We start from the raw sequence: 26,383 nt of genomic DNA, 5'->3' as shown, positions 1-26,383 counted from the left end.
GTAAAGGCTGCCCATTAAAGGAATTCAAGAAAGCGTTTACCTTTCAGAACTTGCTGCTTTAGCAAGGGGCAGGGCGATACTGAAACACTGTCTTAAGTTGTTCGCCAATCACAATGTACTCGGTCAGCTAATCAATCACAACATATTTCATTTTTCAGAAAGCATCTGAAAATGTTCATCAAAACATAACTAATCGAGCTGTTTGTGTCAGACTGGGGTTAAAATAATAATGTAAACTGTGTGAAAAAATAATGTATTCGAACCGCCAAGCATGAGAGCATGTTCTACTGTAGTTACACCCCCAAAACAAAATTAAGACTTTGTAAAAGAGCATAATAGGACCCCTTTAAATTAAGAACTTTTTATGTTTGTCTCATAGAAGAAATGTATGCTAGAATAATTTGAAAATATTGATTTATGATTTCAACCAAGTCCAACAGTACCTAAAACAATCCTTATTCCATGGTCACAAATAAATAAGTCCATCCCAATAAGCACTGACAAACATAACAGGTATTACATGACCAGTCTGGCAATTAAAAGTGACCCGAGTAATGTCCAACTTTAATAGCCATTGATTGAAATGAAAATACATAGTAAAGAGTTAAAATGTTGAAATATCTAATTTATAAGCATCTCTAAGGTATAGAGTGCAACAGAATTCCACAAGACTGTTTGAATAATTCCCTTATATATGGAGAAAATTAATGGGATTTTTAATTCCAGAACACTACTGTTGCACTACAAGTAGCTCTTTAATAGGCTACTTAAGGATTTACATTACCACAATTCTTAATCTGCTGTGATTTTATGAGTCTGAGTCTATTCATACACTGGGTTGTCCTAAAGTCATTGTTTGAAAACAACTGTTTAGCATTCAAGGAAACATCATTTTACTGTGGATAATTTCTTTGTAGTTCATACATTCCAGTTCAGTAAACTTGAATAAAATATTAGTGCTATTCTGTACAACAAACTTGCATATAACACACAATTATAAGTTAGATAAAGTGGAAGTATTCCAAAATTACGGAGATTGATGGAATGTTGTGTTATTCTTTAACAGATCCCTGTGACCCAGGAAAGACTTGTAAAACAATGGCTGGTCAGGCATAAGAAATAATAATAAAATAAAAAAACTGTCCATGTGCAGCCATGTTTCCTTTAAGGATCCTTTATCCACATTTCCATGGATCAGTGTGTGGTCCACTGGTTAGTCCATCTGTGGCTCTTCCAGTGTGATATCTGTCACTCAGTCTTTTCAGGTGGAACGACTTCCAGTAGCAGCTGAAGGTGCATGGTGAGTGGCCCTGGAAGAGTCACGGCTCAAGTTTAAGGATTTGGTGTTCAACAAGGAAAGAGATGCTGTTTAATTATACTACATATGTTTGGTACTAGTGAACATCCACTAAAAACAACCTTAAAAGTAGGGTGACCAGGTTTTTAGGATAATAGAGAGTTAAAAATAAATAAAAAAATAAATAATTGTGTCATTTCCAGCTACTTACTCATGATGTGGCGAGTCCAGTTGAATTTGTAGTAAATGAAGGGTACATATAAGAGAAGACCACCGACTATGAATATTGTGCAGTACAGGTATTCCCACTCAGGCTTGTCTATGATGGGAGCAAGAACCAGATAACAGGACACAATCAACACCAAGCCAGGAATGACTATCGGCACCTGAGAGAAACAAAAACAAACATTTTTATGTCGGGTAGCCATTTTACAATATTACATATTACATATTATATAAACAAAAGATATATTTTTAAATATTTTCATTCTAGCTTCTTCTTGAAAAATTATTGGGTCATATCACAAAAAGCTTTTAATGTTCGTAATTTAGAAAATTTGCATGTCGCTTTGGATAATAGCATCTGCTAAATGATTACATCTGAATGCAAATTCTGTGCAAAATGCAAAAGTTTTTGAATTCATCCACATGAAGAGGTGTCACTCTAACCTTGACAGGTCTCTTGAGCTCCTTCCTGGTGAATCGCATAACAATGAGCGCAAGACATGTGAGTCCATAGAAAGCCCACTGAGCAAAACTGAAGTAATTGATCAGAGTGTTTATGTCTGCAGGCATGATGTAGATGATTGACACGATGCACTACAAAGAACAAATACTTAATCATAAAACTTCAATATTGTTAAGGTGCTTAAAACTGTTGTCATACATTTGATTTAATAGTGTTGAGAATATAATATTACATGTGACTTACATTAAACATTAGAGCTGGAGAAGGTGTGTAACGTTTCAAACTAATGTAGGACATGATCCTAACCATGTGGCCCTCCCGTCCTGCCACATATGTCAACCTAACATATACACACAGACACAACAGACATTGAGATTCCAGTCCCATTTTCCATTGTGCAAACTTCTTTAAAACAGCTGAATTTCCTAACCTGCCTGCGGTGAAACAGCTCCCGTTGGCTGCACCAAAAGTGGAAAACACCACAAATAAAGGCACAATCCATGATAATGGGTACAGCACTCTGTCACCAAAGGTCTGTGAAGTAACCAATGATTTATTAAAATACAACCCAAGGATCATGTTACATAAAAAGTATGTAAACTGAAAACTTAAAAAAAAAACTGACATTTAATTTAATTCTTAAAATCCACTGACCAGTGAATTTCTGCGATGACATCCAATTGTTTATGATTAGTGTAATGGTTTTAAAAATAAATTTCTTGCAAAAAGCTATTATTTGGCTTTTTGCAATTTATAGAATTAAGCACAGCTAGGAAAAATATATATATGGGTATTAGGTTTTCCTTGGTTGTGGGAACTAGTGATTGCTTCTGAAACACTGCTTTCTGAAGCTTCGAAACCTTTGTGAATCATTTGTTTTGAACAATTGATTTGGACCGAGTATCAGAATATGGTGTCATGGGATTTAAGTAACATAGGCCATTTCAAAATGTTTTGAAATTTCAACGGTGCCCTGCTAAGGATCCTTGAAACAGTGTCTGCGTGGTTTTGACCTGATCCTGGATCAATTTCATACATTTTTAGACTTTTTGATGAGGCATTTGTTTAATGAAAGGGAAAAGTTGTAGTTATTAGTCTCTTATTGACCAAGCTCTCCATAAACAAAACAAGTTTTACAAATTAATAAAATAACACATATGCATGTTTGATCTAACTTTTCAGTGCTTTTACAACATCCTGACCAGCAGGTGTCCCGAGCGTGTGGCATTTTGAGCATTTCTAAATAGTGAATAATTTTGTGAGGCAATGGGTTCATTTGATTCCAAGTTTCGAAAAGCTTTGTTTCTCTTATTAATAACCACAACAGTGACTCTATTCAAAATTGCATAATTTCCTACTATACATTAGGCAAACATTTTTGTATTTTTTGTAAAAAAAAATTGTATTTAAAAAGATTAGTATGTCCACATGCAGTTAGGTGGCAAAAAGAACCCAGATGACTTACTACTTCTAATCTGAAGTGCGCATACAATGGACAAATGACTATCCCATGTGGACATATATAAGAAACATAACTGACGCTAGTAGCTCACATGATAATGTTCAACAACATGGCCAATGTAGTACATCCAGATAGCATTCATAATACACATTCAAACTATATAGAACATACTTTTTCAGCCATTGCCGAGTTATTACTTATTCAAAAGAAATGACTGCTCAGACACAGCCTGTGACTCTGAGTATAATGCACACTCACCACAGCAACGGCAGGAGACTGCAGAAGTTCATTAGGGGTCATGACACTGAAATATGCAATGTTGACAAATATATAGCACACAGTTACCAGGGGAATCCCAATAATTATTGCCAGGGGAAGGTTTCTGTTCAAAAAAGAGAGAAAGCAACGCAATAAGACTTCATGGCTAACACTGAAACACATAATGGGGGAAAACTTACACGCACATGTACAATTTTCATATGATTTGGAAAAATAGAAATAAAATGGCAAGTTTAATTTCACTCTCACCTGTATGGATTTTTCAGCTCTTCTGTTATGAAGTTAAGCTGATTCCTATGAAAAAGACAAAATAACTTTTAAATGAACTGCAGTAGTTAACTGAAGCTGACTTCTAGACTTGTGCATGCTTCTCTCAGAACGAAAGAGCTCTGGATTGAGAATGATCTGGTGAAAGTCCAGGCAACTAAAAAAAAGAAAGAAAGATCCTACTGCATTGAAGTTTCGAAAAGCATTTACTTCCTTTTTCCCATTTCAGCCCATATCTCACATGTGCTGAAAATCCACTCTTATCAGATGTTGCTTTAACAGAGAAATCATTAGATTGCGTGAATGATTCCCAGGGCTGAAAGCTCACTAGAATGTTGACTCGGAAGAAACTGTGTTACAAAAAGATTTACACATTCACCTCATATGCAACATTATATGAGCTCATCAATAATTTACCATCCATCATAAGCCCATAGTCCGTTGTAAAATGCAAGGCCAATTGCTCCAAATGATGTTGTTGCCCCTGCAAATGGGTCTTTGAGATTCTGAGTATTGCCTAAAAAACAATTATAACAATAAAAAGATAAATTTTATTGATCTTCCACTGAACATTTACAGAGGTCACCTTATCTATCTAAACGCATCTACAGTTATCTCTGGCCATAATCTACGACGTCATCTTTCACAACACAATAAAAAATAATTTCTTTATCTATACCAAGATGTATTTGATCTCATTCCATTTCATTGAATGCTAAAATACTAATCTGTCATGTAAGTCAGGTGTCAATAAAAACGAATGTAAGATAAGAGTCATAAAGACGGATGAGATACCAGATCTTTGAGATTATCAGATTGGGTAAAAGAGGTACCTTGAGCCAGCAGGACGATGCCTGAAACCACGATGACGACAATAATCAAGAGTTTGGCTGCTGTGAAAAAGTTCTGCACTCTGTAGGCCAGCTTCACACTCAGACAGTTGATGACTGTAATTATTACTGATGGAGAGAACAGACAACAGTTGAGTCCAGTATAACGTCATTTGGACATAAAAAGAGCCTAGACCTGTACGTACAGATACAAGCTGCAGCCAAGCACTTGGTGACCACTTGAGGAGGAGTGCACCCTGGGTAAAACGGAGTGGAGGCGTACTCGGCACAACTCAGGGCGATGATGGCAAATGACGAAGGCTTTAACACGATGATCGTGCTCCAGGAATATAGGTATGCAGGCACTGGCCCAAAACCCTCCATCAGGTACGGATACTCTCCACCAGACTTGACGATCATTGTGCCTAGTTCAGCATAGCAGAGGGCCCCTGCACGCACATGCACATGCAAACCTCTTAGTTTCTCAGTGTTCAAGCTGAGGTCAATGAGTCCGTTACTGAAAGGTCTTCTGCAGGCAGAGTCTGTATTAAACTAAAGAGGATATCGGTGAATTTTCTCAAACATTATGTGACTTAAAACAACCGACTGAGGGTTTCTGAGTGAGTGAACATATCTGACTAACCTCCTTGACTTTGTCCAACTTTAATCTCAGCAGAAAGTGCAGGATAAAATAAAGATTTAGATGTAAAAATTTGGAACACATAATTGAGTAAAACAACTGAAAGGATGGAAAAAAAAGGTTCGGTATGCTAACGTTATTTAATACATCTGAACTAACAATCTTCTATATTTTTAAATATACTACTTAAAATTTAAACTTTCATAAATTAATTTTAGTATGTATTTATGACTTTATTTATTTTTACAAAAATGAATTAACATTGAACAGCAGTGTACTTGAAAATGAACCTAAATACATGTTGTAAAAATCCTGTTCATTGTTTCTGATACCCTATGCACTAACTACTGTTAATGAACTGAACCTTATCGTAAAGTGTTAATAAAACACAATAAAATATAGCAGCAATTAACAAAACAGCAACCTTTGGACATAAATGACTGTATTACAAAAAGATTGTATTTTGTTTTAAGAAACAATTAATCTTATTGTTACATCATATGGAGAGATTATCAAACAGCCAAAACAAATATGACACGATACATGAGGTGACAATACTTAATCTCACTCGTTTATCTTTGTTATGAGGGTATATCAGGCTTATCAACAAGGCTTTTGTGAAGCCTTCTAGATAATGTGTCTGTCGTGCGTATACTGACCCATCGTAGCCAGCACTCCACACGCTGCCCACACACACAGACACGGACCCACTGCTCCAGTCCCCTCCAGAACCGCTTTGGGAGAAATGAAGATCCCCGAGCCGATCATTGTTCCCACTATCAGACAGATGCCACTTAAGAGACCCACCTGAGACATGCAAGTTAAAGGCTGTTGGTTTCATTGATAATGTATAGTAATTGAATAATTTTGATATAAAAATTAGGGATGCATATATCAATACCACATATGATAATTTTTATTAATGTTAATTTCATCTATTTTGTACCTTCAGGTTAGCTTTGCCATTAAAGTTAATATTTAAAATTGGCATTATTTGACACAAATCAGAATTATTTATAAAATTGTAGTGAATTTGGGCATCCTCTGTGACACTCGCTATGAGAAATACTACAAGTGGAGTGATACAAACGGTAAAATGGTTAGAGTTCTGTTATCACTAGAATATTACACAACTGGAAAAGGCTCTCAGAACTGTGTGTGTATGTATATATATATATAATAAACACAAATACACAAAATAATGTTAGTTTTAGCAACATCATATTACCCCTTTAACCTAACTGATGATATTCAGAGAGTTCAATGATTTGGCACAAGTTGTTTGGTTCATGCAGCATTCTTTTCATTATGTTAATGTATGTCTAAATTAATTTGTAACATCTAAAGTGATTGATTTTAGTTTTTAGTGTTTATTTTACATAGAATTGCCATTTAATTGGTTATCAACAGTAACAGATAATAATTCAGCATATCAACCAGAATATAAATATCTGAGCATCCCTAATTTAATGCTCTACATGATCTCTATACACTTTTATTAAAGGTAACTTGAAGCTTGAAGTTTTTTTCTGAATATAAGCTAAAGCTATTTTCAGTAATATGACCTTCCGTGTCCTTATTCATGCAAATTTACATGTGAATAGTCAAACTTAGTGGGAGCCACAGAAGTCTGCTACTCAAAATATTCTCAAACTCACATTCTTCTCCAGAGCTGCTGCTTTTGGCTGATCGGGCTTTTTGTCATCCAAAACCCCTGAGATGCTCCCATTTTGAGGATTGGGCTTTTTCAGATCTTCATCCATCGTTCACAGGATCAACAGTCCACTCTTAATTTTGTGCTGTCAGACTGAAAAAATACAGACAAATATATAGTACACTTTTTACTATAAACATTATTACTTGTATTACAATCAATTAGAAAATAGTTCAATATTTAACAAAAGGAGAAGAAATGGTCCTGATCTAAAAGACGTGATGGAAATCTATCAAGGAGAAACACTTTTATTCTTAGTTTCTGTTGTTTTGATGGCTTGTGCTTGTGGAGCTCATCACATCAGATTACTTCAAGCGACCTACAGTAAAGGCCAAGTTAAAGGTTAAAGAGATTATGGTGTTTTAGTGTTGCTAATGTGTGTCAAGGTGTTATGGGCTCTGACAGATCGATTTATTCATACACAATAACATCTGCTTCACATGCACTTCAACTCAAATCAGTTTGTCTCCTAGCAACTACAGTACAATAGCCAAAGGTTGAGTTTATATTACAGTCAAGAAGCACTGACTAGAATCTACTGAAGAGAGAGTATAACAACACATACTTTTTGTTAATTAAAGTTTTCTTAAATCCATTTATTTGTGCATTTGGTACTATGCTAATCAAGTCATCCAAAGACTTTATCTCAAAGAATCTGTTTCCTCATTCTACACAGATAGGGAATTATTGCATGTCCTCTACAGTTAAGACACTGACATTGTCCACAAGTGGCTTCTAAACCTACTGAAAATAAACAGCATGAGAAAATTAAACAGGATTTCGTCCCCTTGGAATTATAAGGTTCTATCTGCGTTCTGAGTAGTTTTGAGATCTTGAGTTTTAAAGTTTTTGTGTTCCATAGACTTCTGTAGATAGAACCTTTTTGTTTTTTCAATAAAAAGTCCAAAAATGTACACAACTTAAAATAAAACATCACATAATGTAAATAAATTGTCACAGAATAAGAATATGTGAAAAACTCAATTTTGACAAAAATGTCAGATAGAACCTTATAATTCCAAGGGGACGATATGGCTATTGATTTGGAGACAGATACATTCGTGTCTGGATGGTCCATTGTGTAGCCCCGTAAATACTCTCACTTACCATTTACAGCATAAACAAACACAAATCAATACCTCAGTTAAGATGACTCTTTCCTTTTTTTATTGATGATCACATTATCAATAACCTTGCTACAATAATGTAACAAAAATAAGGTAGTGAATATTTTCTAAATGCATTTTTTTCAGGTGCAGTTAGCAAGACAAATTATAAGTTAACTCAAGCTTACTTTCAGTGCCACCAGTTCCACCGTCACATGACAATCATGTTTAACTCGAAGCGAAAGACAAACTTGCAATGCAATCAGTTTTTCCAGCAGATATCCCAAGTTTTGATCCACTTCCAAATCTATGTATTTAATAACCAAAAAAGTGGGTGGGACTCTCGATGTTCAGTCATTCTCCAGGCTGACCGTGATTGAAGCAAGTGAGGAGAGGGACCAGGATTGGCTAGAAGTGAGCAGGCTCTGACCAACACAATACTCCTTTGAAAGAGACACTTGATATGGTTTGGTTGGAAAGAGGGGGTGACAGCATAAAGCCAAGGAAGACAGAACAGAACAGAACCGCCTCAGATCAAAGCATTACTAATACAGCTCAATACAAGAAAGTGCTCAAACACATCCAGACCTGTGAATAATCAACGCATGATCTCCAATATCAACACCGTAGATGTCATACAGTCAAGAGCTTTTTCTGACTGATGTACTCGTTTCTGCTGGCTCTCTATTTTATCTGTCGAGTTCAAAAGCTGGCCAATGAGCGTGGTTAACTTTGAAGTCAGATCACAGTGTATCGCAAAGAAAGAAAACCAGGCATTAAACAGCTTGCTGCTGAATTATTGTTATACAAAAAAATGACTTGATATGAACTTCAAGAATTTAGGATTAAAAAAAGTACTTTCCCATCTAACTTTTGCTGGCAATAAAAAGCATTTATTTATCTAGTTTAATGTGTTTACAAATCTAGTTTACAAATCTACTACTGAGCATTGTTATTCATGTTTGTTCATACTATTCAGAAATATTAAATTCTTCAACTCACTAATCTATTCCTATAGGTAGAACTTAACATAAATGTGGATTAATAAAATACTTTAAGAATGTTGTTCAATGTTCATGAATACATAACATATTACAATAACATGATGTTGATGTTTAGAACCGCATTGTAAAGTTTTTCCATGTAATTACAGCACAGCTCTAACTCGCTGTTACTATGTAACCAGTGTTTCAACAATTCCTAATCTCCACATACTGCACATGTTATAAACACTAAATGATACACACCAATAAAACCCAACACAAACTACTATTGACAAGATGAATACGTTTCAGCTTCTCCTATATTGTTATTAACACATTACACTCAGAAAAAGTGATACTACTAAGTGGTACTACTCCCTATACACTGCTATAACTACACATGACAATACATACCAGACAGAGAGACTGGAAAAAATGAGGTTCAGAGACTTTACACTCAAATCTCCCTCTAATATCCACAATTTAATTTCCCTTTATATACATGTAGCTGTCATTTGGCTTTATCTGAGACTGAGACAAACAGCATCACTGCTCTCATTGCCAATCTTCAGATGAAATAACCTTAAAATAAATCGCCCAAATCTCAAAGTGAGAAATACACCACAGAATTGATCTACTTTGTCCAGAAAGCACCATTATTCTCAAACTTCTGTTCAGATTTCATAATTAATTGAGGAACATCGAAGGACATGTAAACCTGTGGCAAACACTGTTAGATATAAAACTATATGAATATTTCAACAGTGCACTCTTTACAAGAATCCTTACCTTTAGATGGGCTCCACTTCTTATCCCAAACTCAGATTTGAATCTCCAAGTGATAACAGCAGAGATTATACACTCTCTCACACACACACACACACACACACACACACACACACACGCACACACACACACACACACACATTCTAGCTGGCATCTGAACAGCTAACAATTAACCCGACTCCGTCACAGATGACTAGCTGTGCGCATCCCTCCTTCACGTGCAACACAGAGGAAGATCGGAAAGAGGAAGAGGGACCTCACGTTTGTGTCACTCCTTCTCCATCTGATCAATGAACATTTAGAGAGAAAATAATTCACATTAAATAAACATTTCTACTGTACCAAACTATTTCTTTCACTTTAATTCATTCTACATGAGTATATGAGCTACATAAAAGCATTTGGTTTAAAATGTTTGAGTTCTGCAAATGTTTATTGTCTTCATGAAGTGACCAATGCCCATGTTTTATAGTTTTATCTTGTTCCAGAACGGGTTCAAGTTAAAGTTACCAGTAAGATTTGACTAAAATCAATGGTTGACAAATGTGGTGTGTTATCCTAAAGTGACACATAAAAAAATAAATAAAGATTAGAAAGACACTATACTTAACTCACTCACTTAAAAAAAAGAATACGAAAGAAAATCCCTCATTTATGTTTATTATGACTGCACAGTAATAAATTTAAACTGGAAACCTAAATCAGCATATTTGTTCAAAATCAGGGTTAAGAAACCATTTAAGGAATAAAAAGTCATTTGTTTTTATTTTTATTATTATTAGTAGTAACTCGGCACAGCTTGTCTTGTGATCAGCATTAAAGTACAAACCTTTATAAAACAAACTGTGATGTTCAATCACAATTCAAAATCGTCCTTTTTTTTGCTTGCCTCAGTTTTTAGTTTTTAATGTTTTGTATGAGAAAAATTGTAAGAGAAAAATGTGTGGTCTAAAAAACAAACAAAAAACAGCACAACAGAGAACAGTCAATAGAAAGGGCAATAGAAATAAGCCATAATTATGAATACATACACTAGTTTAGTTAATTGTTTTAAGCATTTATTAACAAGTATTAAGCTGAAGTTGTAAATGAGTAATGTTATTTTTAAATGAAATCCTTAAATTTACAAATCACTTGAATATATATATATATATATATATATATATATGAACAGTTCAGATGCAAAAGCCTCTAAATGCCATCTGAAATTTGCATCTAAAAGTATGATTTTTATCAAGCTCCTATGATTAGGTTTTTTACTTTACATTTTACTTTAATGTCAATGTGCAGGTCCTTTGCCAGACTATTAAAGTGAAATAACTGAACTTATATATAGGAGCCTGATAAAAATCCTAATTTTAGATGAAAATTTCAGATGGCACAAGTCAAGACTTCTGGAGGTATGTGATTATCTGAAGAAAGAAGAGACCATGATGACAGAAGAGTTACTAACTTTCTCTGTTTAAATCTAGATCTAGATTAAAGACCCATCTCTTTCACCAAGCATTAGAATAATGCATCTCATAATCTTGTACTGCAGTTATATCTGATCAAATGTGCATTATTATTATTATTTAGCTTGGGTTAAACAAATTAATTTTACTTGATTGGAACAGCTGCTACGCTAATTCTGTCTCTATTTGTTTCTCTGTTTTGTGACAAGGATTAACACAAGCTCCAGTCTGGATCCAGAACACCTGAGAAGAGATGATGCTGACCCTCAGAGGACCTCAGATGATGCTGACCCTGAAACAACTAATTTTGCTGTAAGTTTGATTGCATCATAATAATTGCTGCTAATAGTGTTCGTTGTCTTGTTTGATTACGTCTTTAATAGATTTTTCCATACATTTCTGCCATATGTGCATAAACTGAGTCACCACTAAGCTACTACTTAATATTACAGAAACATACATTTTCTGTAAAGTTGCTTTGCAATGATTTCTATCATAAGAAGCGCTATACAAATAAATCTGAATCGAATTGAATTGAAACAAGGAAGTTTGTTTCAAATATAATTAAAACACATTTTCAAATGACAAAAGCAAAACAAACACTCACAAAAGAAATCTGGCAAACTGGTTCTTATCTCTCGTGTAGAGCTCTGGATGGGACAGACCAGCCATGTACCCATAGTGTAGTCGGTTACAGTCCACATTCAGGAAACCTGTTACCACATGTACAATTAGGGAGAGGCTGCCCTTGCAGGCAGGGGCGTCATGCACTCATGATTTTTGAGAGGGCACAAGCGGAAAAACTGATAACTAACAGATTGGAGATTAAGTAGCCTAATAGCATATTTGTCTCATTTTAAATTAACAATAAAAACTGAGATGTAAAATTGATTTAGCCAGAATTTTAATTTTACTATGGTAAAATAAATGTTCAACGATATCTTCAAAAGATTAAAAAAAAATTCTATAATATGTTGATATGGTAACTAATAAATACTAAAATACTATAAATTTGTAAATACTGTTACAGTATATAATATTTGATACAATCACACCAGTGTGATTAGATTGTTCAGTGCAGCACAGCATCAGCTGCTTAAATTCAAATATGCATTCGTTGGCAGATGTGTGTCTGTGCAGCGCTGCATTATAACCAATCACAGACGATTCTGTTGAGCTTATGACTGCAGTGACCAATCAGAGGCGTTCAGATGAGTCATCGCTGAAATGTGTTGTTTTGTTTACTCGCTCGCTGGCTGAATTATCTGGCGAATTCTCTCGTCAGAAACGACAAAGTGCAGATGTGCGTATGTAAGAAAAATATTCATTTCACAGTGTAAACAACTTCAGCGATTTTAACTGGAGTTTGTGAGAGTGCCTTAACTCTGGCTTGACTGAATGAAAATGTTATCTGATAATGTAGGCTTAAATGTTTTTTTGCTCTGTGTAAAATTAAAGTGTTTTAATTATTAACTTGCAATATTATTATTAAATTCACATTAAATACAAAGTCAATCTTACTAAAAAATATTTTATGGCACGACACTCATATCTAGTACTTGTTCATGTGTAGTTAATAGATTACAGTTACACCAATAGTCTACTTTGTCCATAAACATTTATTGATCAATAAATTAATCTATTATATTTGAGAATTGAGATATTTCCTGACATAGTCAACATGTTTGGAAATATTTGGAATAAATAATTAAAGCATTAAGCCTATATCAGTTATACTGTGCCCCCTCAAAAATCATGAGTGCATGACGCCCATGGGCTCTGTTCACAAGAACACAATAGTGTGATTGAGCGCTTGAAAAGGCCTCAGATGACCTTACACTGAGATCTTAACCTAGATAAGAAACAAATCTATAACTCTAGACCAGGGATCCTCAAATCTGGCCCACGAGGTCCGCTGTCCTACAGAGTTTAGCTCTAACCCTAATCAAACAAGCCTGAGCTTGCTAATCATTGTCTTCAGGATCATTAGAAAATCACAAGTGGGTGAGTTTGATCAGGGTTGGAGCTAAACTCTGCTGCACATTGGCTGGGAGGACAAGATTTTAATAACTCTGCTCTAGACCATCCCATAGGACAGGTACTAAACTTTATCAAGCTCTTCCTCTATCGGGGGCTTTAACTGTTTATCAAGAGCTGTATATATGTTTATGCTACACTGTGTGATTTATTTAGATGGTCACTCACAAAAGGTGTCACGGATTAATCAGAATTCACATTCATTAGGCCTGTGTTTTTCCAGAAATTGTATTTTCGGTGGTCTGTATGAATTTAAAGGTATTGCCCGTTACCCCTTCACTGTGACATTTATTTGAATATAGCCTTGATTTAGTCACCAGCAGGTGGCAGCACTTCCTTTCATATCTTCTATTAGTTCTATTAGCACCGCTGATGAAACAGACCAATGTCATTACTGACGAGGTTAAATTCGGTCATTCTAATGTGCATCATTTTAGCTCCTCATTTTAAAGTACATGTAAATGAGGAATTCCAGGGAAGCAAGTGAAAAGCCTTAGGAGCTGGACTGAACATGTCTTTCTATTCTCAAAACTGATGACTAATAGCCCACTACTGAAGTAAGAGCTGGAGTAATATGAATACATTTACAGAATAGTTATAAAGTAAGACACTGCTGGAGAGGTGTACATGTGTGTGTGTGTGTGTGTTTTGGATGTACGGGAACTCAGGGTTAAGTCTAAGATGTCTTTGTAATTTTTCTCTGCTGTCAGAACCTCAGTCCACTGGGCTTGTGAAAGGGAACAAGTGTCCTGTACCTGCAGAGCTGCTTCACATACTCATTAGCATACAAACAGCCTTTCTCTCTCATTCACACACACAACGCTTTTTCTTTTACTCTTACCTGTGATAAGTTGTAGCTCTTTGGAAGACAGTTGTCCTACATTTCATCCTAAAATACAGATTCCTGATATAAAATCTACCAAAGCACTGCAGGTCTCATTCAATTCTCCAGTTCACTGGGATGCACTATCCAAAAGATATCTGGTCTAAAAAGAATTCTGTGACATTAAATAAAAAAAAAAAACATTTAAGACATAACCAGTAAAGCATAACAATCGATAAACAGTTAGTTAACACTTGAAATACTACACTGCTAATCTTTGAGATGTATAATCAATATGCTACTGCTAACCGATAGTGCTCTATTTCTGCAGGGAGATTGCACACATGGACTGCAGTTCTGTGAGCCACTGTTTCAACAGACGCCTCGAGTGCAGTTTGTTTTGTTCATAGTGATTGCAGAGTTATAATTTTGCTCTAAAATAGTGCAATGCCATTATGGACTGCCCTAATTATGCTGCAACAGTCAGACTGGTTCTTTTTAAAAATCAATCAGGTGTACTGCAATAGCGTCACTGTCTGGTTTTATTGCTGTCTCGCTAGGTTTGTCCTGACCACAGCTGATTTGCTTGAGAACTCACTGTTCACATCTATGGAATTAAGATTTCTCTCCTCAGGACAGGAGAACCTCAGAGTTTTTATATAGATGCTGCATTAAAAAAAAAAAAAAGGAACTTCTGTGGAACATAAGACAAAAATGATTTCAAGTAATATATATATATATATATATATATATATATATATATATATATATATATATATATATATATATAAATAAAAATGTGTATGTATATCTTGATGTGTGTGGATCTTCATTTCTCTATTTTTGACCTGCTTATGGATATATACGCACCTGAAGGCATTTATTGTTTTTTTTTCTGAATGTGTTCTGGTGGTATGCTTTTTCTTCTTAATCATAATAAATCGCAATATTCTATAAAATAAAAATAAAACCTTATATCCTTGACATCTTTGCTGATGACGAGGCAGTATATGCATAATCAAAAGCAGTTACTGTTTCCTCAAGACAAATGCAATTTTTTTAGTCATTTGGAATAACAATGTAATTGTTTATTCCAACATATTTTTTTCCAAACAGGATTTTTAGAATGCTAACGAACAGGATGCTAATTATATCATCACATATTTTGACCTTATTAAAGAAAATTAGGGATATCCATAGTGCAATCTTTTATTCAAGACCTTCATCCCAGAGAGAATGAGAGAGAGAGATTTCATTCATCATGTGGCTTGTCTAATAGTTCATGTTATTGTATGTATCTACTGCTGGAAGAGCTCTGTCACAAATGCTTTCTGAAATGCAGTACCATTCTCCATCTGCAGGACAATCATTATTAGCAATCGAGAATGTCATATGGTTAGAAACCGTTGTATACATATATGCGGAAAAATCATCAAAGCACATTTGTCATAGTTCAGAGAAAGAACAGCTTTTTCTTTACATAAAACACAAAGCATTCTGATAAATGTAAATTAATTCATGAACTCAAAACACTTGTTAAAGGAGGAAATGGAAATATGTCAGGGGTCCCGTCCACTCCTGTCACTTTCATCAGAAGACGGATTCTGGCGCTGGTCGGAGTCCCGAGTCAAACATGTGACTGCGCTGTAAAGGCTGTGGCAGACAGCACTGTCTGGAGGTGAAGGGAGGGGGCAGCGAGCAGGACAAATGATCCTCTACACCAGGGATCCTGGCAGGAGTCTGGCCGGGAGTGCTGCGTAGGGCTGGAGCCACGGTGGCTAACACCACCTCTCTCTGGTCGCTGCCTCCCAAACCACCTCCAATTCACCTTCCACCTCTCTGAGAAACACAAAGAAAGAGAGAGAGAGGGGCTTGTTTTAATGCAGTATAGGTAGGCTCTTTCCTGATTCAAACATGTGCTCTCGTATTATTACACTCTACAGAAAGGGAGAAGGTCTGTTTCACACACACACACACACAAGCATTCAGAATTCACAAGAGCACACACATTTCTGTGACCTTCAGTCATTTTGTACCCTGCAGTGGTGGATTCCCACACCTGGGTTTTGAGGGCTCAGCTGTGCAATAATAACAGGTATAAACTGGAAATGTGCAACTTGAACAGAGTGAGAGAGAAGGATAGAGATGAGATGACCGAGCGGTGGAGGGGTGTAAGCTGGCGTAATCATAGATCAATTAGCTGGACCATCTGTTGATGCACATCCTTGCTTTCACATACACACACACATGGCTTTTGACAACTTTCTTTCTCTCTTTATCTCCCACTGTGTGGAAAGAGGCGAGTAATTTCTGCAACTGTCCTTTACACTGCAGATTTCAGGTCTGTGTTTTTACAGGGATAGACCAAAAATGAAAATACTGTCATCATTTACTCAAACCTCAAGTCGTTCCAAATCAGTATGAGTTTATTTCTTTATTTAGTTACCAACATTCTTCAAAATATCTTCTTTTGTGCTCAACAGGAGAAAGATAAAGGTTTGGAACAACTTGAGGGTGAATAAATGATGACAGAATTTTCATTTTGGGGTGAACTACCCCTTTAAGATGTGTTTTTAATCTGCCATCTTGTCCTCTGCCTGCATCGATAAACGTCATCCCTGACAGACTCCATCCAGACTTCATCGCCCATACTTTAGACACCACACACCGCAGAAACATATATATATTTATGTCTATATATTTGATCTGAAACCATCAAATAACTGTTTTGTTAAAAAAGCAGAAATTACTTGTACTGTACTTTCTTTCATGTATTTTTAATTAATATTAATTTAAGAATGTGTTTGCAATGACAAGTTTATGTTACATGGCTAACTTACTGTTTCCCAAGAAAAAAGTTTTAGTCATTTTGAAAAAAAAATAATAAATAAGAATGACTAAATACAAATAAAATAAATATTTTAACAATTTAAAAAGTTAAGTTTTTTTTTACTTTCTATTTATAGAATCACAGTTTCCAAACAAAAAGTATTAAGCAGCACAAATGCTTTTAACATTAATAATAATAAGAAATGTTTCTTGAGCACTAAATCAGCATATGAGAAAGATTTCTGAATAATTGTGAGACACTGAAGACTGAAGGATGCTAAAAAAATCTGTTTTGTCATCAAACAAATTAAATACATCTGAAAATATATTCAAATTGAAAATAGTTATTATAAATTGTAATAATATTTCATAATATTACTGTGATCAGATGTATAAAGCCTGGGTGAGAATAAAATACTAATACCAACAAGTATACTGATACTGATACCAATAGCGATACTTTTTCCTTTTAAAAACATACATTTAAACGACCAATTACACTTTGAAAAGGAACTCATATTTATATGAATAAAAATATTACATTCACCTTAAAGCTACATGGATATTATTTGCCTTTCTAAAAGGAGCCCAGTATATGAAAGCAATGTGCAGTTTCATGTTAAGCAATTTCCTCCCACAGAAAAGAGTTATAAAGAAAAAACTTAACCTGGTTAAATACCTTAAGACAGTAATATTAAAAGACAAAACTAAGTATACATCTTATTAATGTTGCAAACTAAATACAAGTATGCAAATGAACCCAAATATGAAAGCAACGCTCAAAGTTTTCATATTATGGATTTCCTCCCAAAGAAAACCCTTATAAAGAAAAGTTTACCGTAGGTGACTTATTGGATGAAGGCCAAATTTGGTATACAGTTGATAAAAATATATACTAAATATATACTATTTATGTACAGGTAAGAAGATAAACCCATAATATGAATGCAACACGCTGAATTTAATTTCCTCTTATTGATAACCATTATAAAATAATTTAATAGGGCATAATGGAGGAAGGTAGCGTTATAAAAAGGCCAAATTCGGTATACAGTTTTTAAATATAGATATATAATATGTACAGGCAAACAGCTGAGGCCAGAATATATACACAAACATGATTCATGACGTTAAGCATTTTACTCCCATAGAAAACCATTATGATGAAAAAATCTAAAGTGGCTTAATGCATTAAGAAAGTAATATTAAAATGTCAATCATAGCTTAATGATTGAAGACAGTAATACTGTATAAAAAGTCCATGCTGTATACAGTTATACACTATGTACTATGTGAAGTTCTACCGTTCCATCTCTCACTGTAGCCAAAAGTATCTGCTTGGAGTCACGTGAGGGCATGACATCAAAACACAGCATAGCAGGGGATGAGCAGATGAGAATATACAACCAGAATATACACCCACAGATGTCTACTCTTCGTTGAATGTATTAAACAATGTATTAAGAGTAGAGGAGAGAAACGTAACCTAAAGTATCGATCTCATCAGGCTAGTATTGATCCGATACCAATACAAATGTTGGAATCGATACTATTGATATTAGGATCAATATACTCACACTCATTACTCGAAAGAACTGACGGACTAATCGAACAACCAATAGCTTTACTATCATCACCGCTCAAATTCTGAACCTTCAAGCTTAAATCTACATTTCTGAATCAAACTTAAAAATGGTTATTTAAAAAAAGGAAATCCAGATTTCAGGTACAAAACAGCAGATCTGTCCCAATACTGAATATTACACATCATTTTGTCATTGATGTGTTGCCTGGAGGCGGCTCTTTTTACATCCTGACAAACAGTCAGGAAAATATGGCTATGTGCATTTTCATCTGGTTTTCAGGCAGTTTTGAATGCCTAATGAGATTCTCACCTCGGGACTTTTATTTCTCCTTGTAGGTGCCCTTTTCCTCTCCCCTTCCTCCTCTCTATTCATCACTTATTGTGCAGTCTCAGCAAAAGCCAAACAAGGTCTTATCTATGCACACAGATATCCTGCCCCTGTCACTTTAGAGATTTATAACAGAGAGAGAGAGAGAAACAGAGAGAAAGATTGCTGTCAGTGGGTGGGTCAGATGATCAATAGTGTCATTCAGGGCAACAGACAGTAGGACAGAGGGATGCAGAGAGGACAGAAGTGAGGGACAAATAAACCCACAGTCTGACAGATCAGAGGAGACATGTCTGACACACTAATATCACATCTCAATGCGTAAGCCCACATGGATTTTATTTTGTGCATTTCTGTGATAGAAAGGAAGCTGAGAGAGCTGAAAGCATCATCAAAGTATGTGGAAACATTTGCATAGATTCTGATCCGTGCATATAAATAATCTAGACAGGAAAAAATATTTAAAGAAAAACAAGTTTATAGGTTAATGGGTTATTTTCCCCCACTAATATCGTCCTGAAGGCAGAAAATAATAATTCTTCATATAATGCTTCCTGCAGGCCCTTCTCTCACCATCTAATCGATTGCTAGTGTTTGCTTTCGCTCTCATTCTCATGACCCAGTTGCCAGAAGAGAGAGGGAAGAGGACCAGAGAGACGGGTGCGAGTGGGCGTGAAGGAATGAAGTGACACGTCTGAGTGGTGAACGTCAGGAGATGAAAGATGAGAGAGACCAGTATTGACCCGGCTGGTTTTAGCATCAAAGTCTTCTACGAGAGATTAAAAAAGAAATGAGAGAGACACAGAGAGAGAGAGAGAGATGGGAGAGTACTTTGTGAAAGCAGGTTTATGGAAGCAGTAGTAATTTGAGTAATGAGGTTGTGGTACATTCTGCTGTGTCACTGTGTGTAAAAGCCACTTTGAATGACGCCATTCAAGTCATCTACGTCACATCAACCAAGCTGTAATTTACTGGTGAATGGCTAATGTCAGAGATAAGAAATCTTGACTTCATGCTTAATTTCTTCCATTATCTAGCGGTCAAGGTCCTAGGTTTGTAACCACATGATGTACTCTATGGTTGTTGAGAAAGCAGCAATGGGAGTACCTTAGGCGAGATGAGGCATGATCAACTAAGTTTTGTTAGTTTACTCATTGTCTGTTTCTGTTAAACCTACTTTAGGGAAGTGGGTTTAAATCATGACCTAAAAAATTAAGTTAAACAGCAGTGATCAACAAGCATTTTTTGCTCTAATCTACAGAGCAGTTACCACTCTCAGGCAGCATATATCACAACAATGTACAACAATAACACCGTAAAATGTCAGTCATTAAAAACATAAAAATTATGTTTTTTGGACCCACTTTCCATCAGGTGACAAAATATTATGTAAAGGGGAAGGGATCAGGAAAGGTCCGCGAGCAGGGACTCAGACTTGGGACGCCCAAAGCGCAACAGCCCTATTTGTCTGCACACTGCCCCACAAAGCTATTGGTGCTATGGTCCTGACAAATAAATAATTGCTTTGTTACAGTCCACATATTGTGTTCATGTTGTATTACAAAATACCTTTTGTATTATTGAGGTGGGTATGGGTAGGTTTATGGTTGGGTTTAGGCAGGAGTCAACATGTAATTATAGATGTGACAACAGAAATGAATTGGAGATGCAATTACATACATGCATTTCTCAGTAAAATAATAAAAAATTATTTAAATAAAAGACACTTAATATAAAGTAGGTCCAATTTTTCATTCTGAACACATTCTAGCAATTCTATTATATATGACAAGTTGTAGATTGTATGGTGGAATTTTAGTATTGATTCTAAGAAACCTATTATTATATTAAATAATACAATTGACTAATGTTTTATAAATAATTAAGTATTATTGTTACATTATTAATTCCTATGTATATCTGAAACATCTGTGACCGTATCATGGCACTGAACTCACAAGCTATGGATATGGAAATATTACAGCACAATTAAAGAGTTAATCTATTAACATCGCATGGCCTTGCTAATGTACGATAGCAAAAGAATCAGTATCATTGCAGTATACGCTACATTTTACATTCTCATCTGATCATTTTGCTTCTGTTTACATTACAAAGTTTAATCATGGGGCAAAAATGGCTACTCAGCACCAAAAATTCAATACACACACACACACACACACAAGTTTGTCTCATGAACACAGACACACATGCACACCCACATATAGCAATCCTAATGTAATTCATTAGTGGTGTGTAATGGATTACAGACTTAATGAAGGATGGTTTAGCCATACCATTGGAGTGGATCAACACATGGCCAACGCATGCACACACATGAACACAAATCTATGTGTTTAAGAGTATGAGAAAAAGACTGAATCTTACTGCGGGACTATAATTGTCATAATCTGTATGTGGTAGACACGATTGGCAATGTCATCATATAATGTAACACTGAGACAAGTATACTCCAGGTGTGTGGAAACGTATTGCATGATCAGCTCAGACAGAGCGGCTGGTTTGTAAATGAATGTTTTAACATGTCAAGACCCGTCTGTACCCAGAGAGACCAGAGCATCATTAAGTGTGCTAGGGTCCAGGTGACAGGGTGAGATCACGAGGGCTACAGGTCTTAGATTGCATAAAAGTCTCTCATTACTTGTAAGCCTGTGAGGTTTTTGAACAAAGAAAGAAAAGCTGTTAATACACATGAACACTAAGCCCAAAAAGAGAGATCAATGTGAGCATATGCGGATGCATTTGTGTATTTTCAGCGGTCAGATCTGCTAAAATCACTCGCATCATTCTGACCTACAAAATACAAAAACCTTTTCAGACCCCTTCATTTCTGAAACACTAACATGACACGAGAGATAAACACACAAACATTTCTCCTTTATACTCTGTAAGGTAAACACACCTCTCTGCTTTTCCAGATTCAAGATTCACACACTTTTTCCCTCTTTCAATCGATGCCACATAGCGGATAAAACCACGAAACTGTAATTCATCGAACTATCATTTTCTGCGTAAAAAGGTTTGCACAAACTAGGACGGCAGTCCATTTTGCAGGCAGTAATTTGTAAATCTGACATTTCTCCATTGTTCTACAGGCAGCCATGTCAGTCGACTCAACAGAGTGATCCGAAACACAGCCATGTTCACCTCAAGCTGAGCACTTGTGCAGTCATGAGAGAGTCTATCCCCTGCACTTAACAGTACCAAAATAAAGAAAAGAGAAAAATAGACATTTTTATGCAGAAAACCAGACAGGAGAAGGTTTAATGGTGAGAGAAGACAGGACATTAAAATGAAGATGTTTTAGAATTGACAGAGGCCTCACCTTGGTTGACCTCTGACCTTCGGCCACACACAGCTTTCACTCAACACTGCTGGGATGAGGAGGAATCAATTACCGTACAATAAATGACATGCCCATAATAAAACAAGTGAGAAGACCATATGATTTGACAAGGTGGGCATGTGTAATTTAGATATGTCCATTAATCTTTCCTTTCTTTTGCCTTTTCATTCTCTCTCCGTCCCTTCTGTTCTCACTCTCACAGCCAGGTGACATTTCAGTATATAACCAAGCTTTTTATCTGTCTTTCTCACACATATATCTCAAAGCACACACACTAATCTCTATATGATTGGGAGCTAATGTTTCAGCGGCCTGCAGAAGCAATATGAGCAGTAAAGATTAGCCAGATCAGATCTCTCCGCATCCACATGCACAGTATCCTTGGCCCACACTTTAAACTTTTGCTCTCTCACTCACCCCCACACAGCACTGCAAACCACCCCACAGTCGGAGTGAAATAATCAAAGAAATAAAGAGACAGTCCTCCTGAAAAAACTTCTGTGGCTTTCTTTCTTCTGCTCAACACTAAAGATCACATTTTTGTCAAAATGTCTGAATAAAAAATGACATGAACACTTAAGCCTACAAATTTAAAAGGTTTAGGATCAATAAGTTTTAGTTTGAAAAAAAAAAAGATACTTTGATTCAGCAAGAATAAGTTAAATTGATCAAAGTATAATGTTACAACAAATCCTGTTTGTTTACTATTTCTATTAATTGAATCCTAAAAAACAAATAATGTTTTCCATTAAATATTTTAAGCAGCACTGTTCTCAAAATTGATAATTATAATGTTCCTCAGCCGCAAATCAGCATATTAAAATGATTTCTTAAAGATCATGTGACACTGAATTAACATCAATTCAGCTTTGCTATCACAAAGAATTATAAACTTTTTCAAATATATTTAGAAAAATTATTTTGTAATAATATTTTATAATATTGTTTTTATTGTGTTTTTCATCAAAAAAGCTTTACCAATCTCAAACACTAGAAAGGTTGTTGTTTTTTTATTTGTATCCCCCCCCCCCATTTTAATAGGCACTGCACAGAGGAAACTCATGAACATGTCACATAAATGTTTTAATAAATCTGCCAATTTCTGTATTGAAAAGGGCCCAGGTGATTATATTGTTATCAATCATTCACAAATGAAGGGGGGTGAAGCAGGAAATAAGAGAATAATGAGAGTTAAATGACTGTTCATTACACCTTTGAACATCACAGCGTTTAAAAATTCAACACACTGGGTTACAAACAAACACAGCACTAGACCGGAAAACATTTCACCACAAACTCCCACAAAGACACAGAGGAAAACAGAGAACCAGTGAGAGACAGCAGCATCATACTCCTCCATCTACAGATAAGATCATTTGGTGAATCACCATGGGTTTTTCAGTCAAATAATGTGACATCTCTTCCTGAACAATAGTCCCTCCAGTCATTGAGTTTGGTGTTAAAATAAAATGTGAAAAACTTAAAAAAAAAAAAAAAACAAAAAAAACAAGTGGTTGAAGCAGATGGTTTGAACAGCTGCATAGTAAAAGAATGCATAGTGAATATCAACAAAGTCATTGTCATTTCCTTTCACATTGTTCACAAGTAATCTCACACACACACACACATACACACCACATAAAAACAAACTCTTCTGAAGAAGAAGCATTTACTGACGTATCAAAGATGACATTAAAAAACCTCACTTACACTCAGGCTTGGGTAGGGAACTGACTTCAAAATGAGCTTTGATGTAGTGTTGAGAGAGAGAGAGAGTGAGTGAATGAGTGAGAGAGAGACTGTAAGTGTTTACTGGGTGAGCAAGTATACTGCAAGAAGTGGAGCTGGGCTGAGTTGGACATGGCTCAAATTCTGAACAAGAATAGTGTGTGTCATAGATTGTGAGGATGAAGTGAGTGGTCCAGACAGCGGAGCAGATCTGAGTCTATCAATGCGTGTCTGTCCTTAGCTGGACAGTGGACACTCTATCCTGCCTTGACTGTCTGACTTGTCTCTGTCCTGTCTAGTACTGACTATTGATATGTGAGCGCTGTATGCAGTTATATGTTGCACATACAGTATTAACATACAATACATTCTTTGTTATTAGTGTTCCACACACACACACACACACAATTTGTTTGACATATGACTAATAACACAGTAATAAGCACAACACCTCTACTCAGCCATACACATTGCCATAACAACCTTGCAAAGGCTATTGGTTCTTGTCAGCCTTGAGGAAGTGGTTATAATTTAAAAAAGTGCAAAGGACGTTTTTCAAGGCAGAGTAAGGAAATGTAAAACCCATCTTTCCTTTTAACTAGTTTTTCCTCTTCTGCTCCAAGGCTGCCCGTGGCATCTGCACACAAATACAGAAACACCTTTGTGCTTTTTAGAAAGCAAAAGAAAAGGCTCTACTCCTATATATATATATATATATATATATATATATATATATATATATATATATATATATATATATATATATATATATATATATATATATATATATATATATATATATATATATATATATATAACCATAAAACCCAATAAAAACATTTGAGAAATGTGATTTGATCAAAGATAATAAAATAAGAAAAAGCTTTCTGGCCCTGCATAGACAGCAAGGGTCCTTCTATGTTCAAGGTCCAGATACGTACAGAGAACATCAACAAAACAGTTCATGTGACATCAATGGTTCAACTAACTTTTGCAAAAAAATAAATAATGACTTTATTAAACAGTTCTTCTCCTCCGTGCCAGCCCTAGTGCCATTTTGACATCACGTCACATACGCGTGGCTTTCCTCTAAACTTACACAAGGAGCAGCACAGGCGCATTGTACATCAGCAGTATTATGTGCACGTATTGTTTACGTGCAGATCAAAGCAAGCGTACGCATCGTAACATTCTCCAAAATGCTGCTAGGGTGCTGCAGAGGAGAAGAATGGTTCAATATTGTTATTTTAGTATTTACTATTCTTATAAAATTATGTTTGAACCACTGATGAAACTTGGACTATTTTAAAGATGTCCTTACTACCTTTCTGGGCCTTGAACATGATAATTGTGCTTCTGTCAGGGTCAGAAAGCTCTCGGATTTCATCAGAAATAACTTTTGTACCGAAGATGATGGAAGGTCTTATGAGTTTGGAAAGAGATGAGGGTGCTTAAATTAATAACAGACTTTTCATTTTTGGGTGAACTATACCTTAAACCATATTAAATTAAAAACTTCAAATCTTAAAAATGTACTCATGTTTTAAAAAAATATATATAAATATATAATGTAAAATTATAGTTCAAGCAGTACATTTAACCTTACTGTAAAATGTTACCAAAAATATTGTTAAAAATATCAAACATTTTTTGCATGAGGGAGTCCAGCAAAGATTTCAAGTTTCTGAATTTGTAATTTTTTTTTAGGATTGCTGCCAGAATGAACAGGTACACAGTGCCATAAGACAGAGAAAGTAGCAAATGAAAGAAAAGTGAATGTAATTATGAGAGTACATGAAACATTTAGACAGATGATTCTGCAGCTGTGCCAGCTTGTCTAGAGCCCCTCCCCTCTCTCTCTCTCTCTCTCTCTCTCTCGACTGTCTTTTATTGGTCTGTGCCTCTGTGACAGCTGCTCCACTACTGCTCTCACCTCTTCTGCTGCATCCCTTTATTCACACAAAGCAAGAGGGGGAGAGAGAGTGCTTGGTGTGTGTGCTTGGTTCACCTCTTCTGCTGCAGAGCTCCGTGCAGTTGTTCCTGTCTGTCTCTGAGTTGGCTCTGCAGGTGCCGGATCTCTCGTTGATAATTCGTCGCTTTCCCCGCAAAGTCCTCCTCCTGCTCGTGCAGACGCCGACCCAGAGCGCATACACTCGCTGACGCCTGCTGCTTGTACACCT

The 26,383-nt window shown here is 35.7% G+C and overlaps 2 protein-coding genes across 3 annotated transcripts in view; both read right to left on the bottom strand.

Annotated features, from left to right (window-relative positions):
• Positions 1-199: 199 nt before the first annotated feature.
• LOC113106077 (b(0,+)-type amino acid transporter 1-like) lies at positions 200-10,180 on the bottom strand. 2 transcript variants are annotated; one of them, XM_026267643.1, is made up of 13 exons: positions 10,056-10,180; positions 7,122-7,270; positions 6,123-6,270; positions 5,030-5,272; positions 4,827-4,952; positions 4,411-4,510; positions 3,976-4,020; positions 3,706-3,829; positions 2,416-2,519; positions 2,229-2,325; positions 1,967-2,116; positions 1,509-1,683; positions 200-1,310 (listed from the first exon to the last, which is right to left on the bottom strand). In XM_026267643.1, exons 2-13 carry the CDS (start codon positions 7,224-7,226, stop codon positions 1,249-1,251), a joined length of 1,479 nt encoding a protein of 492 aa, XP_026123428.1. In that variant the 5' UTR covers positions 7,227-7,270; positions 10,056-10,180; the 3' UTR covers positions 200-1,248. The 2 variants fall into 2 exon arrangements, with proteins under 2 accessions (XP_026123428.1, XP_026123427.1); XM_026267642.1 differs by lacking the exon at positions 10,056-10,180 and adding an exon at positions 8,472-8,579.
• A 5,379-nt stretch (positions 10,181-15,559) lies between these two features.
• cep89 (centrosomal protein 89) overlaps positions 15,560-26,383 on the bottom strand; it is a 63,171-nt gene continuing 52,347 nt past the window's right edge. Inside the window, 4 exon segments of the mRNA XM_026267640.1 lie at positions 15,560-15,988; positions 15,990-16,162; positions 16,165-16,205; positions 26,212-26,381. Of these exon segments, the coding sequence (XP_026123425.1) occupies positions 15,926-15,988; positions 15,990-16,162; positions 16,165-16,205; positions 26,212-26,381 (447 nt within the window). The 3' untranslated portion in view covers positions 15,560-15,925.

This window comes from Carassius auratus, chromosome 7 (assembly GCF_003368295.1).
Source record: "Carassius auratus strain Wakin chromosome 7, ASM336829v1, whole genome shotgun sequence".
NCBI classification, from domain to species: domain Eukaryota; kingdom Metazoa; phylum Chordata; class Actinopteri; order Cypriniformes; family Cyprinidae; genus Carassius; species Carassius auratus.
The sequence above is the reverse complement of the archived record's forward strand: the minus strand, read 5'-3'. Positions and strand labels throughout refer to the sequence as shown.